Consider the following 24023-nt stretch of genomic DNA (forward strand, 5'->3'; position numbering starts at 1 on the left):
CTTGTTTGAGATGAAAAAATAAATCCAATTATTCTAATTTTGTACAATCACATATCTGATTGGAGCACGGTGATATTCACTGCCAAAGGTTTTTAAGATTATAAAAACATGATTGCTTGAATTTGGGCAAAGCTCTTAAGATCTCGATGGCCTTTCGAATTTCTCTGATTTTTTAATAAAAGTTTTCAGGTATCTTTGTTCACAGTTCTCAGGTATCTAGGACTTGTAAATTTTTTTTATCTCGAGGTACATAGCAGAAATTTATTAGTTTTACTTTTTATTCCCTTTTTCAATTTTTGACCCTTCTAGAGCTATTTTTGCCATTTATCGCTTGTGTTTGCGAAGTGCAGCTTCCTTTCTGTAAAAACAATTTTTTTTGAAAACTATAATATCGATCCGGAATAAGTTGGTAGGGTTAAAAAACGCACGAGGATTAATATCCCGTTACTTTATCCGAAATATAGATTTTTTACAATGAAAATATACTTATACTTAAAAAGAAACGAGAACGACCCGTACTTAGAGAGAATTTTCTTCGGCAGCAAGATTAAGAAGACCATGAGTATATGTCCTATGGGGAAGGCCACCGCCACAAAGTAGAGGATGCAGTCACAGTAGGCTTTTTTCAAGTTGTCATCGCCCAATGCAGAAACTAAACAAAACGGCATCTAAAAATTTGGTAGTTTCTCCATGTGCTGAAGAACGGAGTGAATCAATTTTGATTACTGATTCTTTACTTTAAATAGTGAGTGGTCTGGATTATTATTATATCATTTCGGGCTGATGGTTTCAATCATAGATTAATTATGAATAAGTTTCAGCTGTAATTTCACTTGCGAGAGAAAATGTATTTATTATCGGTAACTCGATTTTTTAAACCCGATAAATCTGTAAGAAATTGTCTTTGCTTATTTTCATGGAACCTTAATATCTTTTAGACCCATTCTCAATTAGTCTAGCGGTAAAGCTTGTTTTATGGATCTGGAACAACTTGTTTTTTCTTTATGTATGCAATGATTTTTTGGAAATCTTGAACTGTCGGACTATCGTTTAGCTGTTTTTTTATCGGTCGACTTTCAAAGTATCGAATCTAAATTTTTCGAGGCATCACTTTCCTTCTGATTTGAGCAATTCCAATTGTAATTGAAACTCGTTCTGTAATTTGTAAATTAACTAACTCTGATTTTGTATAATTTCGTCTTTTTCGCTTAGTTACCTCATTTTCCGTAGTTTGAATGAAAAAAATATATAGTGTTATGGTTTTTGTGTTAGGTGTAATAGGGTGAAAAAGTTGTTCTATGAGGTAACATTTTGTTTTCAAATTGAGTTGTGTGTAGCCGCTCCTTTGAAGGCTTTGAATGCTTATTTATTGCTGGTTAATGTGCTTCTTGTCATGTTTTCATCAAAATGAACATAATGCGAGACTTTAATATGAAAAACATATGAATTGTTTCTAGATATTTTTCAGCTCATTTATTCGACAGTGGTTTCCATCCCATGTCCTGTCCGCTAGCTTGCAATGTTATGTTTGTCGAATATCGCGAGTGTTGCGAAGCTCCGCTTCTCTCTCTATGTTGAATCTGAAATCTTCTCCTCTTGCATTGTAACGTTACTGTGCTTGAAACTTTGAAACTTACAAAAGATTGTCTCATTGATCGAATTTATTTAACGATTGTCTTATGGATCGAATTTTCTTTACCATGACTGATTGAATGAATATTTTTTTTATTATTATTTTTTGACTTCAAATAGCTAATTTATCCGTCTCACAGTCAGAAGATAAGTGGTTTGAGACCCACTGTAATCCATGATTGAAGCTTGCGAGGGAGAGTCAACATTTGCCAGTCCAGAAAAAAAGTGAAAAAAATGCACGTTGTTTTCAGCAAGAGGCTCAAAAGCGGAACAATGGTCCTTTCTTCAATAAAAAGATAAATAGTCTGGATACAAATTGAAGAGGGATAGCCGGTTACTGTGCAAGTAGCACAGAATGTTCCGACCATAGTCTTAAAAAAATCAACTAAGTTTTTTCAAATTTATGTTGTTTTTTTTTCAAAGTGGTGTGATATAAGGAGCTGAGCAAAAAAATGGGAGTTAGGTTTATTCAACAGTCATAAAAAAATAAGCAAATTGAAAAACCATTTTTTATGGAAAAATTACTAGAAAAACGAAAAAATCAAAAGAAAAAAGTTTTTGAAGTTTTTTGAATTTTTGAAAAAAAAAATTGATTCCAAAAAAACGCTGAAATACTCAAAGTAAACTAACGTTACCTAAGTAAAACTATGTTTTTAGGTTTTAAATTAAGCTATTGTAAGCTTTTAAGCAATTAAAATAAGACTGCCCGCTCGTTTTATTCGCTCAAATTAAGACGAAAAATCAAAAATTTCATCGGGATATTTTTTGAAATTTTTTTAATGTGGTTCGAATCACGACTGTAAGGGCTTTAATATGATCTAGCACTCAACCCAGTCCGATGATTATTTGTGGTACCTAAAACACTAAAACACCCGAATACAAAGTTCCCCCGCTTTTTCAATGGTAGGAACAACAACCATTTGAATGAAAGAGTGGTTGAACAGTAAACAGTATATTTATTAAAACAACGATTTGTCTTTTACTATTGCTATTTGTCGCTTACCAGAGAGTTGTAACTCATCGAAACGGTAGAAACTCCAGAACAAGCCCTGCAGAATCCAAATAAACAGGATACTATGCAGAACTATAAGCGTCAGTTCGAGCCAGTTCATGCGGCTGCTTCTGTTGGTCCTGCCCAAGATGCTGGTGTCGTACTCGAACTTGTACCAGATCCAAGTGAGACAGTGAATCACAACTGAGAAGCAGCCGAACATGAGTGCGAATACGGGAACCATGGGTTCGAGAGGACAGGAGTCTAATTTGGTCATTCCTGAATCAGAGTCACTGATATACTGGTGTTGCTTTATATAACATCTAGTAATCGAAAAATTCAACCACTTCGAATGCTTTTTTTTGTTTTGATTATGGTTCTAACTGGAACCTTGCCGGGCAGATTTCGCGAAATATGCAACCTTGAAACAACGCATTTTGTATGATGCATTAGTTAACTGTGTATTTGGAAAGCATCTGCGGCTCAACTTACTTTTCTTAGTTTTTTTTGCTCAGCGTATGGAAAACCTTACGTGAAAAACGATCACGCATTTTATCAAGTTTCAGTTTTTTAGTGTTGCTGTATTTGGTAATCAAACTAGATAAAAATATATTATACAATTATAAGAGATCTAATGGACAGAGTAAAAACAGGACAGAGTCTAGTAAATAGATTTTAACTGGCCTTCGATTGCGGCCATGGTGGAGCAGACTATGCAGAGGGGGGATGCTGCGTAGACTGTGATCTCCAGCATCTGTTCACACTTCTCCCTCTTCTTGCTCTTTTTGTACCTCAATTAGAAGAAACCAAAGACTGACAGATAAGAAAAGAAACGTGTCGTTAAACATGGGTGATCGCATAGACAGGGTTGTCAAAAAATGACTACTATAACTAGGGTTTTGATGTTTTGGTGATCTATTCTCACGATTGGCTCATCGCTGGTAATGAACGAGGAAAAAGAGCCCTACGATTGTGTTTTTTGCACTGTTTTTGCAGTTTTTATCAAAGTCAGGGACTGTGACACGAACAAGCTAATTCCTTTGGCCGAGAACCAAGAAAGTTCTCTCAATTTTAACAAGTTTGTTTAAAGTTTCGGGTAACGAGCTAGGTTTGATCTTATTTAATGATTAGATTGTTTCCGATTTTATTCATTATGAACTAGTAAGTGTCTGAACCTGAGCAGTTGTTGTCTTTTGTTGTTCATTACTGACTCCGAATAACTGTATAGACTGTTAGTGGGTGTCATCCTCATCATGGCGTCTGTCCTCCGAGGCGTGACCACTCTGCTCCTATTCTGACTTGTTTCTTCGTGGATGTCCGCCTCAATTGGCTTCATTGCGCTCTTTTTCTTTTCCCCCCGATATCACAATTGTTATCTCTTTTTTTTTGCCCCTATATCGTTGATGTTTTTGTTCAGCCTTGATCTAGGCATGTATGAAGGTTTTTAGCAATCTCAACCTGCGACTTTTCTATGGACCAGTCCACTGCTTAAGAGGTTTCTTTGTAATGACGACTTCGTGTCATTTCAAGCATCTTTGGTCTTCTGGGTAACCCTGTAGCGCTACTCGTTAAATGATTTCAAATCTTATGGTAAAATAGAGCCGATGCTTTTGCGATCTTTCAACATAACTGATTACATCATTAAACTGATATTTCGAATGTCTGTTTACTGGTGTAATCATGTATGTTGAAAGATAAAAAAAAAGCATCCATTTTACTTACCATATGATTTGACACCATTTAACGAGTAGTGCTACGTGGTCACAATTTCAGACATTTGGTCTCGGATTTCGCAACAGGTTTGTGAGAATCCATGTACTAAAGCTTATGTACAGAATCCGTCTACTTGTAAGCACAAAAGTGTGCTTTACAAAAATGACTAGGTCTAGTAATGGGCAAAAATTACAAACCCAGACCTCGTTGTGTACTTGAAAAATGGGAGAAAAAGGAAAAAGAGTGTTGCCTGTTGTCCCTGTCCTTGGTTGCTGTACATGGTGGCCTTGGGCGCGAACTTGACCGAATGCTCCGAGTGCCTTCTCTTCACATCCTCTTCCATTGGTATAACAGGATGAGGGTATAACAGTTTATTTCAGTCTGTTTTGGGTATAAATTCGTTTTCCCATTCTGAACCCAAGCAAAGAATGCGACAAATAAATTTGAAAAAATAAAACACTATTTGAAAGGTATTTTTGCAATGTTGCTTGGGTCTATTATGGGAAAATTTCAAATATTACGAGGACTTATATCAGCTTGTTTTGGCTTCAAGAGTCGTGATATGATGAAAGGTCCCTGTAGCTATGTTTCCAAATAAAGCTATCGCCGGATTATAATGTGTAGTTTTGAAGCTTGCTATTTTATGAGATAATTAAATATTCTATGACAATTTTTGGTGACACGTGCAGTTTGAGAAACGGGGACTTAAATTCCTAAAAAAAACACAGCATCCAAGACTTTTTCGTCTTTTGGAACTCGAAATTTGAAGCCTTGAAACGAAACGAGCATTGCTTCGTATTTTTGAAACTGTTTTCTGGGAAATTGGAATTGAAAATAATTGAAGTAATCTTGTTTTAGGCCGACAAGCTGACGCGTGGACGTCAAGACTCAGTGAGTGATGTTTGTTTGTCTTGTTTTTTTTTATTTTGAAACAAAAAGAGAAATCAAAACGTAGTTTAGTTTCAAACCAAATGCCAAACCTCGCTGTAATGTAGCGTAAAATACCTGTTCTCATGCTTAAATTGAAGTTTTTATCTTTTCATGAAATATAAGGTCTTCTTGATAATTGTCAAATTTTTCATGTCACAGTGAACAATCTACGAAATTGTTTTTGAAAATTTTGATTATTATTTTGTATCTACAAGAGCCCAATTTCTTATAAATCTGGGTTCTTTTCCAGTCCCCACCCCATTAATTTTTTCTAAAATTCATTATACGAAAGTCTATTTAAAATGACTTTTAATCTTAGAAACTGCAGTAAAACGTGTCAGCGTGAACAGGTGAACACATTTCTAGAACATTTCTAACATGCAAATTGCCGCGTGAACAATTTTTGAACATCTTTGTTTTGTAATTTAACAAGGGGTGGGAAACTGGAAAAGAGCCTAAATCTGAAATTTGGACTTCATCTTTTTGTGTTTTAGAACCAATACCATGCACAAGTGCCAGAACTAATTAGGACCACTCTTGGTGAATGCAAAGTGGCCGTCGCAGAAAAGGTAAGAGCACTCTCTCTCTCTCTCTCTTTTTTCTCTCCTTCAACAGAGACAGACTTCAACTCCTCCCACTTGTTGTCTCCTTTGTTATCCTTTGATTTATGTCGACTGATAAGTATGTAAAAATCACTTGGGGGTCATATTTCACAATTAGTGTTTTGTTTGTTATGCCATCAAAAGTGAATAAGACATGTCAGTTTTGAAAATTGTACGTCACAGTTTTGCTGACAACAACTTGGACTTAAACCGAGATAATTTTGGAGAAGTTGATTGGGAAAACAACTGATTTGTTTTCCAACTTAATCGAACTGGATTTTCTGATAGAGCAAATGCGCAATATTTACAAAAGCCAGCTTGTGTGTTATAAAATCAGTCCTTTTTTTCAACGAACCTAGCACATAAAAGGCTAAAGCTTAGGCGTAAGTTAAAGAGCATCTATAGGCTTTAAATTATAGAGCTATATCGGCTTTTTTAAAGCGCATTCTTTCACGCACACTTTTCAGCTAGATATCGTTTAGCAACATAGTAGAAACTGAGACGCCATTAATGAGTGCTTCACACAAATGACTTTTGAGTGGGCAGTACGAGTCCAAATGCCGTAATCTTAGATATTTTTTGTATGTTGCCGTTGATTTTGTTCCGATTTTCGTTGAGAGTAAAAAAATATATATGCTTGAGAAGGTCTGAAATTCAAACCAATTTTTGAAAGAGTGTTAATATGGCGATTGAACCTGGAATCTACATGCTCCCAGTGGAGTGTTTTACATCTTGAGCTGTAAGGTTACATAAAGTACTCGTTCAATTCTTTGAATATTTATCTATGACGCTGAAAGAGTAATACGAATTATTATCTCGCCCGAAATTTTATCCGAATTGAAATCAGGCAATCTAATTGGTCTCGCCTGGGTGTGAAATAGCCGGTAGAATGCGGGCGAAACAAAGGGCAGAAATGATTTTCTTGTTGCATTTGACTCATTTAATTCTTTTATAGACGAACGGCCGCTTAGTGTTTTGTTACGAACCTTCTTTTTTCTGACCTGACTCGCAAATAAAAATGTTCATTAAAGAGTTCACCTATTTGGAAATTTCACTGTAGCTATGAAAATTGCATAGCATCTGTTCTCTGCTTTATTTTTGACTAGTGTTTGGCTTTTACCTATTAAGCTTCCTCGACTGAGTGTTAAGGGTGTGAGACTCCTAGTCTCTAGATCGCAGGTTTAAATCTCGGACGTAGCCGCTTTTTTTATTAGTATGAGGCTAATTTCTACTTTTTTCTTATTGCACTTTATATAGCTGTCGTATTTTCGCTAGTTTTTGCGAAGCGAACTTTCGCCTCTGTGCCCATTTTTCTAAGATACTGCGACCACAATGTAACTGGTTTCAGGATATTTTTTACTTGAAATAACTAAAAGTCACTGAACGTATTGAAGACTCTAATATAGGCCTGGTGATTTTTTTGTTTTATAGGACTTAGTGAAAAATCTTAAAATGTTCTGAAAGCTACAGATGTGCAAGCATACTTATTAATGCATTTTTATGTATGCTTTTAATGCATTGCAATCTCCAAATACGAACGTGGAAATGACGCGAAAAAAAAACGTTCTACTTTCGAAAGTGGAATTTAATTGTAAAGTTCCGAGCGTTATAAAACTTTTTACCTACTAACCCAGTTTATAGGTCAAATTGAGCTAGCCTAATCAAAAAAGTTTCAATCATAAATTCGTCTTAAAGTTCAAAGAGGGTTAAGGTCATATGTTTCTTACTTTGAATTAAAAACTTGAAGTTTTCAAAAATAAGTCAGTCTTTTTCTGTTTTCTTGTGTTCATTGACTTTCAAGTGTATGTTGGCTATGTTTAGACTTGCGAAGCAAAGTGTTGTAGTACGAACTTGCTCTTTTCAATCTAAGTCGCAAAAAAGTGCTACTTTTGGTGGCACTTTTAAATTGGTAGCCTGCGGTAGCAGTATAATATCATATGTGCTTTGACATTTGATAAGTAAAAAGTGTACACAACTGATGCATTTTTTAATTCATCAAATGAGCCGAAGAAATTATTTGTTTCAATTAACACAGCTGATGCGTTTTTAATTCATCAAAACAACCGAAAAGTTATTTGTTTCAAACAGCAATACAATGATAAAAAGCTCGATTTCAGAAATTTTCCAAGTCAATAGAACTCGCAAGTTTTTGGAAATGCGTAATATATAAATAATTTGGCTTTGTGTTTTCCAATTTATTACATGCAAACATGTGTCGTTTTGTATTTGGTGCTACTTTTGCTGCATCAAATTGGCAATTTAGTAGCATATCTAGCATATTTTCGCCTCTGTGTTTGAATAGAACCTGAAACCTAAGCTCAGGAATAATTATGTGCCGCTTATTTATGATTACTTCATGTACAAATTGAATACTCTTATACAGTTCTTTCGGTTTTTTATATTTTTTTTTTAAGGAAAAAAATTATATTTTGTTCACGCTCATTCAATTAAGATTTGAAAAACTATTCGTAAGATAGGTTTATTCTAGTAGAAACATTAAGCCCGACTCTGAAACAAGATTAACAACTGTTATAAATATTAACACTGACCGTAATCACACTTTCCGCCTTTTTGGCTGTGTGCGAGGCAGGTTCCGTGAACGTCACTTTTTTTTTTTTTTTCTTTTTTTTCCAGTGAACAACGGTTTTAACAAAATTATTAACAACTGGTAATTTCAACACAAACACAATTAATTACTTTCCGCACGCGGACGCGTCAAGTTGGCACTTGCATCTGATTGGACTATGAAATGAATACATTATCACACAGTTAGCACCTTGGCAACAGTAACAAAACCAAGCTGGTGCTCACGAAGCCAGCAAAAATACGTCATTAAGGCATGGAAATGAATACATTAACATACAGCTAATAGAATGACCGATATAATGAGAGTTAAGTCACATCTCTTGGTTCACGGAAAACTATCTGTGATCCCTTTAAACAGCAATCATTTGTCGATACAGCGAAAATCGAGTTCGTTGGTTCTCATAGCAGTTGCTAATTCTTTCCTGGCTGGACTTCTTGATTTTGTTAGCGCATCTGCGAGCTGTAACTCAGTAGGAATCCACGAAATGGCAGATAAAACTCCAGAATTGATTGTTTCTCTCAGGTAACCGACGTCCATTCTGAGTATCCGTTCAGAAACGGATTTTGTTGAATAGACGGACTCAATCAGGGACTTATTGTCACAATAAGCATAGATGGGTATGCGCTTTTCAGCCGTATAAACTTCAGAAATCACATTCTGACAAAGAATGGCAGCATCAACGGCTTCAATGCAAGCTAAAACCTCGGCGCAGAGAGTGCTCCGTGCAATGCGCCGCAGCTTCTTGCTTTGCCACGCAACTAAGCCGCATTTTCTAGTTTCCTCGTTGACCAGAAAAACTAAAAAACCACCATGGGTACCACCGTCTGAATTGTTGTTCAAGGTTGCGTCTGAAAAAACAACAATTCTCCAGTTTCCAGGTTCGCCAAGATTTGGAAAATTTAACGATAGATCCTCTAATTTGACACGTCTTATGAGCTTGTTGACTCGATTCAGATCTGAGACGGTACTACATCCAATATTCCCAATGAGGAAAGACACTTCATATAAAATATCTGGTCGAGTTCTCATAGCGGGCCATAGTAGTTGTCCCAGTGCTCCTCTGAGAATTGACTTCTGGTACGGAGTGGTCTGCGAATTCATTGAGCCACTTTGTGAGATATTCTGGGGGAGCTCTTCTAGTCTTGATACGTAACTGCTCTGATTCAAAACCATCGATTGAACGTCAAGAGATAACTCAACACCAAGATAGGTGTGCGGTAGTGCTTTTTTAGAACCTATGTCGAACACGTGGCTCAATTTTTCAACTACTTCAGAGAAAAACTGGACAGTTCCGATAGCCCAGAAGTCATCCACGTGAACGCACAAGCAGCCGGAGTCTTTCCAAATGAAAAGTGTGTAATCGGTATTGGAACGTACACCCCCCAAGGCGGACAATTCAATAAAAACTCGGTCGTACCAGTGTCTAGCTGCATCTGGAAGGCCATAAATGCACTTTTTGAGTTTCCATAACTTGCCTTTCTCAAACTCACGAGGCGGTTTCAAGAAAACTGTGCGTTTCAGTGCAATTCCTTGTAGAAAAGCGGTTTTAACATCTAGAGACGTGCACTCTGTCCAATTGGCTCTGGATGAATGATGTGATAAAACAATTCTGAACGTCTCGTTCATGCAAGTTGGGGCATCTTTCACGGAATTAACCCCTTCAACGTCTTGATAACCTCTTGCAACGAGCCGGGCTTTATGTCTACCGTCCGGTTTGATGCTCAAAACCCATTTTGAGTCAATGGGGGTGATTCCTTCGGTACTGTCTACTTCTTCGTAAACGTCATAGTGCTTCCAAGCGTCAACTTCTTCTCGTTTTGCTTCATCGAACGACTCAGATCCTTCAGTGCAAGCCAATACGACCCCGCAGTGCTCGTTTATCGGCTCCCAGTGACGTACAGCTGCAAAATCAATGGATCTTTGATTTCCACATAGTTCCATTGGTTCAACCAACTCGACGTTGAACCAAGATTTGTTTTTGCCTGTAGCTTTACCGGCACGACTGAGCACTAGTGCATCAACAGGAGTTTCAAAAACATCATCTATAATTCTGACTTTAGACTTCACACGAGGTAACTCTCTTCCAGCATTTGCCACTGTGCCTGTACTTGCTTCTGGATCTTTTGGCTCATCTGAACGGACTTCTAGCGTGTCGGAAACCCTAGGCAGGGTGTCACATTCAACTGTTATGCTCGGTGAAACATCGGAAACGCCTTCGTCAACAACGGAATCTGCGATAGCACTACCGATCGTCTGACTTCCGCTACGCAGCGGTTTTGTCTGAGCTCCGCCCAAATCGCAGTCGTCTTGTATATGCAGCGTTGATTGTTCAACAGCCTTTCTCAACTGGGTTTGATGGACACGGTATACGGTTCCCCCGTGTTTAACCAGCAGATTTGGCCTGTCAGCCCCCACAACTTTCGCAGGACCCCGCCAGTTAGAGTTTTGCCGTTGATAAAAAACTGCGTCTCCAATCTCGGTGTTTTGTCCGTTCTCACGTATATTAAATCTCAGAGCGCGTTTTATGCGCTCACTTGACTCCGCGGCAATAAAACCTTCCCGAGCTAATCGCAGCGCTCGTAAGTGATTTTCCACCACATCTGTGACATAAATGGATTCTCCGAGAGCTGGCAGTTTATGTTCCGTCACATTGGGTACTCTGGGAAGCCTGCCAAAGACTAATTGGTAAGCTGAGAAACCTGAGTGATTACTCAAACAGTTTTTGGCATAAATTGCATGCTGCAATGAGACATCTGGTGATGCCCCCGACAATCGGGATTTCTCAAACGCTTCAGTGAGTATCAAATTGTGTCTCTCAACGACTCCATTCGACCATGGACTTTCGGCAGGTGTTGTCAGAAGTTCGATATCCAAAAACTCTGAGTTCTGACGAAAAATGTCGTTATCAAATTCTCTGCCGTTATCAGTGAGAATCTTATCAGGAGTTCCGAAATTGAAACACCATAACTTGTTCAACGAGTTGACAATGGTTTCGGCGTGTTTGTCGCTTATGAACTCGCCTTGACTAAACCTGCTAAACAGGTCAATAACGTGAATATAATACCTTTTTCCTGGAGCGTCTCTGACTTCATGGAGGTCGATTGACACGACTTCGTTGAAATTCTCGGCTAATGGCAGTGCAACCACGGGGTGCGAAGGTTTCTTGCCGAACTTTGCACAAACTTCACAAGACTCCACAACCGTGTTCACGGTTTTCCGGACATTCTCGCCACTTTGGCCGGCATTTTTCAGTAAGCCCAACAATCGTTTACTCGAACAGTGGGCAAACTGTCTATGTAACTTTCTGATGACTTTCTCGTTCAAATCAACAGCGGCAAAGAGAGAAACCTCTTCATGCACTTCTGTAATACTACTCGGCAAGAGCTCCAACTTGACATGACCGGTGTTTGACAAAATAATGGGCATTGCAACGTCCGATAAACCAGATTTCACTTTTGAATTCACCAAATCTATGATGAACCCAGCTTTTGTCATGCTTTTTACGCTCAACAACAAAGGTAACTTTCCTGGTATCACTTCCACATTCAGAGCACACTTCTCTTGACCAAATTGCACTGGTAAAACGCACGTTTTTGTTGCTCGCACTTCATTATCACCTCCAAAAACGATCGTAGTGGTTGTAGGTCTAGAAGAAAAGACTTTCTTGTCTTCGGCTGATAAATGCTTGGTATACTCCTTCAACCAAGCTTGTCCACAGACTGTTTTAGAGCAACCAGTGTCAAGAATGGCCCTATTCCAGCATTCTTCCAGTAGTTTACTAGTCATACAAGCGAAAATAATAAAAGCAGAGCCTCTGTCGTCATCTCCATCTTGATTATCGTCTTTTCGCCGTACTTTCTCGTCGGTGCTCTCTTTGTCGGGGCAGAGTCTCGCCCAGTGATTACGCGACCCACAAATCGCGCAAGTTGACACATTTCCTCGTTTGTCAACCGGATTCTTCCCTTTGTATTGAGGTTTCGGAAAACTTCTCTTCTTGGTATCTCCGAATTTCCGGTTTTTGGATGCAAATAGTGCACTCTCTGGAACTTCCTCTTGTTTCTCTGAGCTGGCAAACGCACCTTCTTCTTTCACGACGGGGACGTCGTCCAACGCGCGGTGAACGTTCTTATCACTCAGAATACGTCTCAGATTTGCTTTCATCAAGCCAATATCGAAACTTGCCGTAGCTGTCAAGATCATCTGACGTTCATGAACTTCGAGTGACGCACCGTGTAACAAAAACGCAGCCAAAATGTTGTCTGGAAACAACAACTTATGCGTTTTCAAACTGTTATTCAGCCGATCGAACTGTATTATGTAGTCATTTATCGACATGCGCGCAGATCTCCTCAGATTAACGAAACTCAGGAAATCTGCGAAAGATTTGTCGATACTATTCACATCAAAAACTTCTTGGAGTTTCTGCAGCAACTTCTCGACACCATCATCGGCTTTGAGATCGCTCATGGGGAGTGAGAAGGCTACTTCCCGTTTGTCTCCCGTCAGACTCAGAGCAATTCCAATAGCTTTCTTGTTCTTGGAAATGTCGGTAAAGTCCACCCAGGCCTCGACTTCGATTTTCCACTGGTCATAAGACTTGGAATCCGGCCAAGATGGTGGTTCTTTATAAACATTCATTGTCGATAGATCGCTTCTTGTCCTGCTACCATGAAAAACTATTCGTAAGATAGGTTTATTCTAGTAGAAACATTAAGCCCGACTCTGAAACAAGATTAACAACTGTTATAAATATTAACAGATTTATTGTTGTTTGACTTTTGATTTATTTCTAAGTTCAGTTCATTTCCTCTGTTGAAAGGAAGGGAAACTTCTGTATCGTGCAGCAAAAGTTGAAAGCTCACGATCTAAATTTGAAAGTGGATTTTACTTTTTACCATTTCGATAAGTAAGGGTTTAGCAATCGGGTACTCAACTTTTTTCACAGGACTCATCTCATCTCTAGTGGTATCTTGTGTCATAATTATTTCTTTTTTTCAACCTTCCCGGCCCTTTTAGCCTGGAGGTAACGAATACGCCTGAGACGCAAAGGTACTTGGTTCGAATCTGACCAGGACCTGTTTTTGTTTTCAAACAGGAAATATTCTTTTTGAAATAAAAATTGTCGGCTAAGTTTTTGTCTGCTTACCTTTTGTCGACTTGGTTACCCAATCTTGGAATCGTTTTTTATGAGCGCATGTTTTGAATGGTGCTTTAAGTGTTATATTTACTTGTAATTTTACTTACTTTGACTTTGTATTTCCTTTTTTCGCTTAAATACTGTATTCGGCCCAAATTATTTCGACCTAATTTGGGTCGTTTCTCGTGGCAAACACAATTTTAACGTTCCACTCCGCCTTTTTTAAGTTGCATTTATTCCACTCAGTTTATTGAAATTTCCTTTTTTTGTTCATTTTTTTCGGCTTAATAGGTTTCGGATTAATTACCTTAAAGTAGTTTATTATTACTAAGCTTCTTTTTTCTAACCTAATTCGCAAATAAAAATGTTCACTTTTTTGAAAATTACATTGAAGCTTTGGAAATTGCATAGCATCTGTTCTCTGCTTTATTCTCTGCGTCCGTCGTTGAGTGGTGTGAGACTCTAAATCTCTAGGTCGCACTTCGAATCCGAGACGTAGCCGTATTTTGACTATTTCGAGGTTTATTTCTAATTTTTCTTATTGCACTTCATAGAGCTCGTATTTTTGCTAGTGTTTGCGAAGCGAAGCTTTGCCTCTGTGCTTGTATCTGCTTAGTAGCCTCTTTTTGCGTCGTTTGCGTAGTTTTTGTGCGCCTATGCGTTTTACGAGGCAAAGAGGGACGTAAAATTTTTAGTTTAAATTTTGTAGTTAAAAATTTTGATTTTAAAAACAAATATCGGCTCGAAAAGTTTCTGCTGATATTTTCGGATTTGTCGCTGCTTGCTTAATTTTGTTGCGATGCTGATTTTGCATCATTTTTTTTGGGTATATGTCTCAGCGGACCCCGACGCACACAGTGCGCGTCCCGAGGCTATCCGTAGCCATGCCGAGATTTGAGCTTGGACACTCTTGCTACCTGGTCACTTAAAGGGAGCGTGTAGTGCATACGAGATCCCACCTTACGTGACCAGCTTGGATCCTATAGGGGCACCACTCCTATTCAATCCCACCCGTTGGCCCATAGTCATCATATATAACCCACAGGGATAACTTAAAAGGTCACTGGCTTAGACCGATGAGCATAGCTCATGCACTACTTGGGCAGGAATCTCGTATCGCCAGCTTTCTTTTCCCTACTCGGGGTTCAACTTTCAGGTCCATACTAACCGGCAACTTAAGATCCTTTAACAATCGCCGGTAACTATAGAACATAGCTACCGCTTTGAGGGAAGAGTGTCCCTAAAAACAGAAGGGGTTTTACACGACTATGCAAGCATAGACCTTCGCCGAACACGAAGCCGTACAAAGTGTCGATAGACGTACGGGAAACCTGCCACTGGTTAGACCAATGACAGTAGGGGCATGCGCAAATACAAAGATGTCGGGTATCCCCCAAGGCTCACGTTTGCCGAAGCAAGGCTCCCCAAGGTTTGCACCTACGTCTCTAAGCACTGGGCAATGCGGCGTGTGACGTTAGCAGAAAAGGCCTCGTTTGATGAGCTGTCGGTGTTATACTGCCAACTCCACAGTATAACGCGCAGGCAGACAGGAAATACAAATACCTACCTGACAGTTCAAAAGCTCAGACCACTTCCCCAGGATGCACCGGGGTAGATCCGATTACTGCGGACCACACCGCAAAGGAATACACCACTCGAGGAGGTGTCACACTAAAGCACGAAGCGATGCTGATTTTGCATCATTTCTTTGGTTATATATCTCAGCGGACCCCGACGCACACAGTGCGCGTCCCGTAGCTATCCGTAGCCATGCCGAGATTTGAGCTTGGACACTCTTGCTATCTGGTCACTTAAAGGGAGCGTGTAGTGCATACGACATCCCACCTTATGTGACCAGCTTGGATCCTATAGGGGCACCACTCCTATTCAATCCCACTCGTTGGCCCATAGTCATCATAGATAACCCACAGGGATAACTTAAAAGATCTCTGGCTTAGACCGAGCCCACAGTATAACGCGCAGGCAGACAGGAATGCACGAACATAGCTACCTAAGAGTTTCTGCTGATATTTTAAAAACAAATATCGGCTCGAAGAGTTTCTGTTGATATTTTCGGATTTGTCGCTGCTTGCTTAATTTTGTTGCGATGCTGATTTTGCATCATTTTTTTTGGGTATGTCTCAGCGGACCCCGACGCACACAGTGCGCGTCCCGAGGCTATCCGTAGCCATGCCGAGATTTGAGCTTGGACACTCTTGCTACCTGGTCACTTAAAGGGAGCGTGTAGTGCATACGAGATCCCACCTTACGTGACCAGCTTGGATCCTATAGGGGCACCACTCCTATTCAATCCCACTCATGTTTTTTCACACTCATCTTCTTTTATTTTAATAGATCTAGTTGTATCGCAACTTGCGCGAAGTTCAGCTTTGCCTCTGTCTCATATTATCCAGCGGAATGAAATTACCTATTGATCCAGTTTTTTCAAATTAGGTTAATTTTATTAAAAATTGAGTTTCAATCCTAAATTGTTCATAAAATTCAAAGAGCATTAAAGCCATCTATTTTTTTCTTTGAAGTCAGTTTTTTTTTTTACTTGCGTTCATTGACTCTCTTCCAACTTACTCTTGGTTTTGCTTTAGTTTTCGTTACTTGAGTTTATTTTTATTGCAAAAAAGCCTTGCAAAGCTAAATATAGTTGTTTTCATTTTTTCTGCTCTAAATTTTGCTAGTTTGAACTGCCGGTAACCTTGTTTCAATGAACCAAAGTTGATTCACAAGGCAACGCGAGTGTTACAAGAATTTCTAACAATTTCTACGTGTGTTATGAGTTCTATGTTCACTTCAGGTGTTCAAGTTCTGCGTGCAGAATATTTTTGGAGGTAGTGGTTCATCAACTATAAGTGAAGTAAATTGCGCTCTCGAATTACAAAAAAGCAATGGTCACGAAAAAAATGATCGACTTCTTCTTCTTTCGAAAATGTAATTTAAATTTTCAAATTACCCAGCGGATTAAAAACTTTACCTATTGATACAGTTTTCTCAATTTGATTTTATTTTATGCAGAAAGGGGCAATCGTAAATTGTTCCAGAAATTGAAAGAGCTCAAAGGGCATCTATATTTTTCTTTGAAGTTCGAAAGTTCAAAAAGCAAGTAAATAACCGTCTTTGGCGATATTTTTTGTTTTCCACGCAAATTAGGTACCGAGTTCTAGTTAATTTCAGGCTAAATTTCAGTTCTAGTTCTTTTTAGTTAATAATTTTTTCAAACTTCAGAAATTCATTAATAAAATGGAATCAAAGGCATATTACGTGAAATGCGATCGAATTTGCTTGAGAATTCTTCGAATAATATCTCACAATTTTTTTGTTCCGAACACCATTGAATTTGTGGGGGGGGGGGATTTGTATTCAAATGTATTTTAGTTTTTTTCTTTTTTGTTTTCCACGCAAAATTAGTTACCATAAATAATCATTGGAATGTGTGGGGTTATATATCATGTTGTGAGATATGATGTCCAAGCGTTGAAAAAAATGGTTTGAGAAATTTTGATCTAATTTCGAGTGGGTGAAGCTAGCAAGCAGGTCTTTACTTGGTCGAAATTAGGCGGTTGTCGATTATGTCTGATTCACTTATCATCTACGCGTGCATATATTTTTCTCATCACATCACGCACAAAAAGAACGACTACATTATGATAAAAAAATGGTTTATTGATTTGGCTGGATTATTCTGTGCTACTTGAGCAGCAACTGGCTATCCTTATTTGTAGTACCTTGCGGTTTGGTTTGTTTGAAAACACCGGAATACAAAGTTTATTCCACCTTCTCGAAAAAAATGTCTGCAAACATGACCCATCAATCTGATCCAAAAAAACCTCCTTAATCTCCTCCAAAAAACTAAATTGTCGGTATCATCAGATAAGAACAGTAACATGTTCTAAAAATCCGTTGTTTACTTTGCAGATCAAAAACTGCCCATCTGTACATAATTAACTCTTATAACAGAATGGCGATTTTCCATGTTTTTTTTTGAATTGGCCCCATTGTCTTTGTTTAATGAGTTCCCTATGGTCTGAATTCAATAGGTTTTACCAGAGAATAAAACGGGCAGTTGTATCAAAAATAGGAGTCCAAGAATAAAATTTGCTCAAGCTGACTTCATTCGGCTAAAACATTTTCGCAAACTTTGTCGATTGAGTTCACTACTTTTGCTGTAATTACATATGCGAGCGGTGTGTCAATTTATTAAGTTTTTCACTCCGATTTTTGGCGAAAACGGAATATTTTTGCTTGGGGTGGTTTTTTATTCAGTCAATTTTTGCGATCGAAATTTTAGTTTTTTTTTTTAAATTTACGACATTGAGAATATCGACTCCCTGAAATCAAATGTAAAAAGTTACATTACTTCCGATCATTTTTGCAAACTTCTGGGAGTTTGAAAATTGCCAATTTGGCCGAGCTCTGGACTAATTAATGCGCGCTTTACCTATTTTTTTATAATGCTGAAAGCGTAACTCGAATTATTTATGCATTGGGATTTATCATGCTCAAAAAAATTGTTTCAAACTGAATTGAGGCAAACTAGTTAGTCCTATTATTTTCGTACGACTCAAATTTGTACACTTGATATTTGATTTTGTCCAAAATTTGTAGTTTTTCAATATTTTCTTTTCCAAAAAGACTTCCAAAAATAACATTGTTTTTAAAGAAACTAAAATAATTTAGCAGTTCTGTATGGCCTTTTTTGTTTTCACTTGGCGAAATAGTTTTCTGGTCGGCTATATTGGCTTATTTGCCTAATGGTTATTTCTTTTGATCGTCCAAGTTTTAATGAATAGTGCTCATGAAGGTAAGTTTGGAAATTTCCAACAAGCAAATGATACAATCATAATTTCTAAATATTTTCAGAAAAAAGCCTCAATATTTGTTCCTGCTTAGTTTTTGAATAAAAATTTATCAAATTTGTTTGAAGTAGTTTTTAGCCGCTCATAGGATGGCTACTGTTAACAATGGTTAGATTTCATAGTTTGATCATCGCTAAATTTCACTAAAACCACGAAAAGGTAAAAAGAAATAGTAGAGCAGAGAACATTCTCATATATTTTTCTCATCACATCACGCACAAAAAGAACGACTACATTATGATAAAAAAATGTTTTATTGATTTGGCTGGATTATTCTGTGCTACTTGAGCAGCAACTGGCTATCCTTATTTGTAGTACCTTGCGGTTTGGTTTGTTTGAAAACACCGGAATACAAAGTTTATTCCACCTTCTCGAAAAAAATGTCTGCAAACATGACCCATCAATCTGATCCAAAAAAACCTCCTTAATCTCCTCCAAAAAACTAAACTGTCGGTATCATCAGATAAGAACAGTAACATGTTCTAAAAATCCGTTGTTTACTTTGCAGATCAAAAACTGCCCATCTGTACATAATTAACTCTTATAACAGAATGGCGATTTTCCATGTTTTTTTTTGAATTGGCCCCATTGTCTTTGTTTAATGAGTTCCCTATGGTCTGAATTCAATAGGTTTTACCAGAGAATAAAACGGGCAGTTGTATCAAAAATAGGAGTCCAAGAATAAAATTTGCTCAAGCTGACTTCATTCGGCTAAAACATTTTCGCAAACTTTGTCGATTGAGTTCACTACTTTTGCTGTAATTACATATGCGAGCGGTGTGTCAATTTATTAAGTTTTTCACTCCGATTTTTGGCGAAAACGGAATATTTTTGCTTGGGGTGGTTTTTTATTCAGTCAATTTTTGCGATCGAAATTTTAGTTTTTTTTTTTAAATTTACGACATTGAGAATATCGACTCCCTGAAATCAAATGTAAAAAGTTACATTACTTCCGATCATTTTTGCAAACTTCTGGGAGTTTGAAAATTGCCAATTTGGCCGAGCTCTGGACTAATTAATGCGCGCTTTACCTATTTTTTTATAATGCTGAAAGCGTAACTCGAATTATTTATGCATTGGGATTTATCATGCTCAAAAAAATTGTTTCAAACTGAATTGAGGCAAACTAGTTAGTCCTATTATTTTCGTACGACTCAAATTTGTACACTTGATATTTGATTTTGTCCAAAATTTGTAGTTTTTCAATATTTTCTTTTCCAAAAAGACTTCCAAAAATAACATTGTTTTTAAAGAAACTAAAATAATTTAGCAGTTCTGTATGGCCTTTTTTGTTTTCACTTGGCGAAATAGTTTTCTGGTCGGCTATATTGGCTTATTTGCCTGTTGGTTATTTCTTTTGATCGTCCAAGTTTTAATGAATAGTGCTCATGAAGGTAAGTTTGGAAATTTCCAACAAGCAAATGATACAATCATAATTTCTAAATATTTTCAGAAAAAAGCCTCAATATTTGTTCCTGCTTAGTTTTTGAATAAAAATTTATCAAATTTGTTTGAAGTAGTTTTTAGCCACTCATAGGATGGCTACTGTTAACAATGGTTAGATTTCATAGTTTGATCATCGCTAAATTTCACTAAAACCACGAAAAGGTAAAAAGAAATAGTAGAGCAGAGAACATTCTCTTAATTGTTCCGACTTTCGAGGAAAACGGAATCTATATGCTTGGGGTGGTTTTTTTATTCAGTCAATTTTCGTTGATCGAAATATTAGTTTTTAACAAAACAATTTTATACTCCATTCAAGATATCGACTCCCTGAAATCAAATGTAAGAAGATAACGTACCTCAGATCATTTGCAAAGTTATGGGAGTGTGAAAATTGCTAATTTGGCCATGCCCTGGACTAATTTAGACGCTCTTTGAAGATTTAAATCTTAATGCTGAAAGCGTAACGCGAATTATTTATGCGTGTCGGTTTATCCTGCGCAGCAAAATTGCCCAAAATTTATGGTTTTTCAGTATATTCTTTTCCCAAATACTCTTCGATATGGATTTAGGGGCAGTCGGGATATTCAGGGTTTTACTTTGGTATACGAGCAGTCTTGTTATTTTGTTTTGTTCCATCAAAACTGCTTAAGTATTAGTTAACATTAATCTCCATGGTAATTCTAAAGGATCTTTTTATACTTAGTCAGCCCAAAGATTTTTAAAATTTGGCGGTTTTTTTTTGAGAATAAATACAGAGAACAAAACACTGATTGGTTCGGTTAATACAAATGCGATTGCTTTTTTTTCAAACAAGGCCCAGTTTTGTGAAATTGGTAGTTTTTTTCCTCTCTTGTTTTTTTGGTCTGGGTAAAAATCTATAGCATATTTGAAATAATTTCGAATAGTTTACTAAACGTTCTATACTTTTGGCCGATTCTGCTCATTTACAAGTCGACTCAACATAGTGAACAAAACATTTGGTGGTGCTGAAATTTTTTCGGCTTATTCTAGCCAATCAGGGTGAAGCAAAAATAGTTCACAGATATTGATTTTTGTGCGGAATAAGTAAAAGACATATTCTAACACAATGTTCGGTTGAACCATCACTAATAGAAATCATCGTTTAAAGGTCGTAAAGGAAGTCATTTTTGCCTGTTTGTGGCCTTTATGCCCATTGGTAATTTCTTTTTTTTAAATAGGAATAAAGATTCGATCAAGCCGTGGACTTACAATCACGCTCAGTTCAAGGCTATTTGATTCAATTAGGAACCAAACCACTTAGCAGCAAGAGTAATTTCCGTTCTGTTGAGTTTGTGAAACGTGCATATAACATGAGTATAATTATCGAGGCAAATAAATTGTTGAAGTCAGCTTGGTGCTCTATTTATACAGATTTCCTTGTTTTTGCAAAAAGTCTCGTCGAATGAAAAACAGCCTGTTTTTAATTTTTTTTTGAAATTTTACGCCTTTTACGTCTTTTACTTAGAGTGCTCTGCCCTTAACAAGTTACTGGATCGGCCAACACAAATTCCTGATCTGTTTTGATTATAGGCTCAAATGCGCCGAGACTTTTTTGCCTTACTTGAAACAAAAGTTTTATATTGTCAACTCCTGTTGGATAAAAACATGAAATATTGTTATGTATGGGATTTGTTTATTTTTTACATTTTTTTGACACGCTTCAAAAAAAGCTATTTCTTTTTTCGCAAAGTTTTTTTTAATACGTTATCGATGTTCAAAAAGTGGTACCAAAGGAAAAATCGGCTATTCACCCAAATGCCTGCATAATCAGCTGGTCTTTTTTACGGCCTATGAAAATTTCAGAGAGTGGGGTTTTTGACCCATTCTATTTTCATTTTCTCGAAAACTACTCTGCCAAATCTGAGAATAAGGGTTCAATCGAAAGAACATGTTATGAGTATTTCCCCTGCATGTGCGAATCCGCCCTAATTTTAATAGCAAAAATTTATGGCCTCGAAAAAGGCCATTTTGACCGTTTTTGTAAAAGGTTTTGACCTTTCTCAAAAACAAACCTTCCATATCTTGGATAATGGGTTTGATCGAAATAGGTTATTTTAGATTTTTTTTCTGCCTAAACGGCAACGCCCTTATTTTTCCGAAAAAAAGCAGCGTTAAAAAAGACCATTTTTTTGACCGTTTTTATGAATCCTGCTCAAGTACTCAAAAACTACCCTCCCAAATCTGGGATTGAGGGTTCTATCGAAAGAATTGGCTACGTGCTATTTTTGACGAAAAAAGTAACAGCCTTAGAAGGCAATTTTTTTGTCATATTGGCTGTTTTTGTGAAACTTTTTGACCACGCTCAAAAACTACCCTGTCAAAACTTGGATTAAGGGTTCAATCGGATAAACAGGTGATTGAAACCTTTCTTGCGTCAGGGACTTCTCCATAATTTTATTACAAAAATGTAAGATTTGAAAAAAAAATTGAAGAATTTGATCGTTTTTTTTAAACTTTCTTTCTTGAAAACTACCTTCCCAAATAAGGGTTTGTTGCAAAAACTGGTTTTCTGGGGAAAACAGGAAGTCTTTACTCCCATATTTTAGTAGAAACACCGTTATGGACTTAGGAAAAGTCCAGTTTTCGATATTTTCATCTTTTTAATGATTTTTTTATTTTCTCTACAAACGAATTACATTCAGTAGGGCGTTCGCGTACAACTAAATTTCAATTTTTACATAATTTGGCTCGAATTTTTGCTTTTTTGTTCTTTTTGGTTGCCATGGGCAAAGTTCGCGAGACATTGTGTAGATCGCGAGTGTAGATGAACTATATCACACCATACATAAGATTTTTCATGACTTTTTCTTAACAAAGTCATGGAAGTACAACCTTGGTTGCAGCTAAGTGCACGATTGTTTTTTGAACTTAGAGAATGTGAATTAATGGCAGTTTAAAGTTAGTTTTGCGTTGCACTGAATCTCACTGTCGTATTCGAAGCGTGGGACCTTTCGTTGCTTCAAGACAGGTCGTGTGCGCTCCCAAATGTTTGGACTTTTGCCATTATTGAGTCCTCTTCTTTGTATCTGTAGCGTTATGCGGTCTTGTTACAACGCATCCACAATAGTTTCATCATGTTTAATCGCATCCGCAAGTCACTCAATACGCTTTACTTTTGTACCATTACAATATATTCATGAAAAATATCAAGCAGTGTCGAGAAAAACTGGTCTGAATATTATTGATTTCGTTTAGACGGACATTGATGAGCTTAGATGAAATTGGGTGTCTTCCTAATTCAGTTAAACTACATTTTCTTCACCTATTTCAGTCCTCCTTTAATAAATAAAGCAATGATTTCAGAAAAAAAAAACTAGTTTTTAAGTTTTTTTTTGCAAAATTAAAAAAAAATTTTACTCGATGTTTCATTCTACTCGATCTATAAGACCATATAGATCGGTAGGGGTTGAATCCCTGAATGAGGGGGCGTACCTCCACCCCCCTAAGTCCTCACCTGGTTCAAAATCTTATATAGGTCGTGATTATTTTTTTTGTTTCATGAAAACTTGTTCAGCCTCACAATTATTTTTCGTGATTTGGCTTTTGATTCTTTTAAGTTCAGTTCATTTCCTTTGTTAAAAGGAAGACACACTCCTTATCGAACAGTTAAAGTGTAAAGGTCACGAAAAACATGATTGACTTCAGTGAAATACAATTTTACTTTTTGAATCATTTTTCTCAATTAGGGTTAATTTTATCAAAAATGTGCCAATCTTAAATTGTTCTAGAAAGTCAAAGAGGAGCTTTAAGGGCATCTATTTTTTTCTTTGAAAATCAAAAGTTGAGATTTTTCAAAAAATGAGTCTGTTTTTTTCTGTTGACTTGCGTGCATCAGCTCTTTTCCACCTGCCACTTGGCTACGTTTTCTTTACTTCCTGTGTTTTTTCTTGAATTTTTGTCATCGGAATTTTCCAGAAAAAACTTCAAGAAAGCAACCATTATTCTTTATATGAGATTTTGGATGATAGGACAGAATTTCACCAAATTTTTTTTTTAACTTTTTTTTTCGGTTTCAACCCGATCAGTATATTTAAGGATGTGTATGTGTTTCACCTCATAGCTTAATTACTTAACGCTGATTCTCTTGTTTGGATTG

General features: G+C 37.1%; 1 protein-coding gene across 4 annotated transcripts in view; it reads left to right on the plus strand.

The window, feature by feature from the left end:
• LOC134841170 (calcium-dependent secretion activator 1-like) overlaps positions 1-24023 on the plus strand; it is a 570701-nt gene that overhangs the window by 515287 nt on the left and 31391 nt on the right. For all 4 annotated transcript variants that reach the window (XM_063856973.1, XM_063856974.1, XM_063856975.1 and 1 more), the window contains 2 exons: positions 5195-5227; positions 5761-5835. In XM_063856973.1, the coding sequence (XP_063713043.1) occupies positions 5195-5227; positions 5761-5835 (108 nt within the window). The remainder of the gene's footprint in view (positions 1-5194; positions 5228-5760; positions 5836-24023) is intronic.

The sequence above is a fragment of the Symsagittifera roscoffensis genome, chromosome 3, assembly GCF_963678635.1.
Source record: "Symsagittifera roscoffensis chromosome 3, txSymRosc1.1, whole genome shotgun sequence".
Classification (NCBI taxonomy): domain Eukaryota; kingdom Metazoa; phylum Xenacoelomorpha; order Acoela; family Convolutidae; genus Symsagittifera; species Symsagittifera roscoffensis.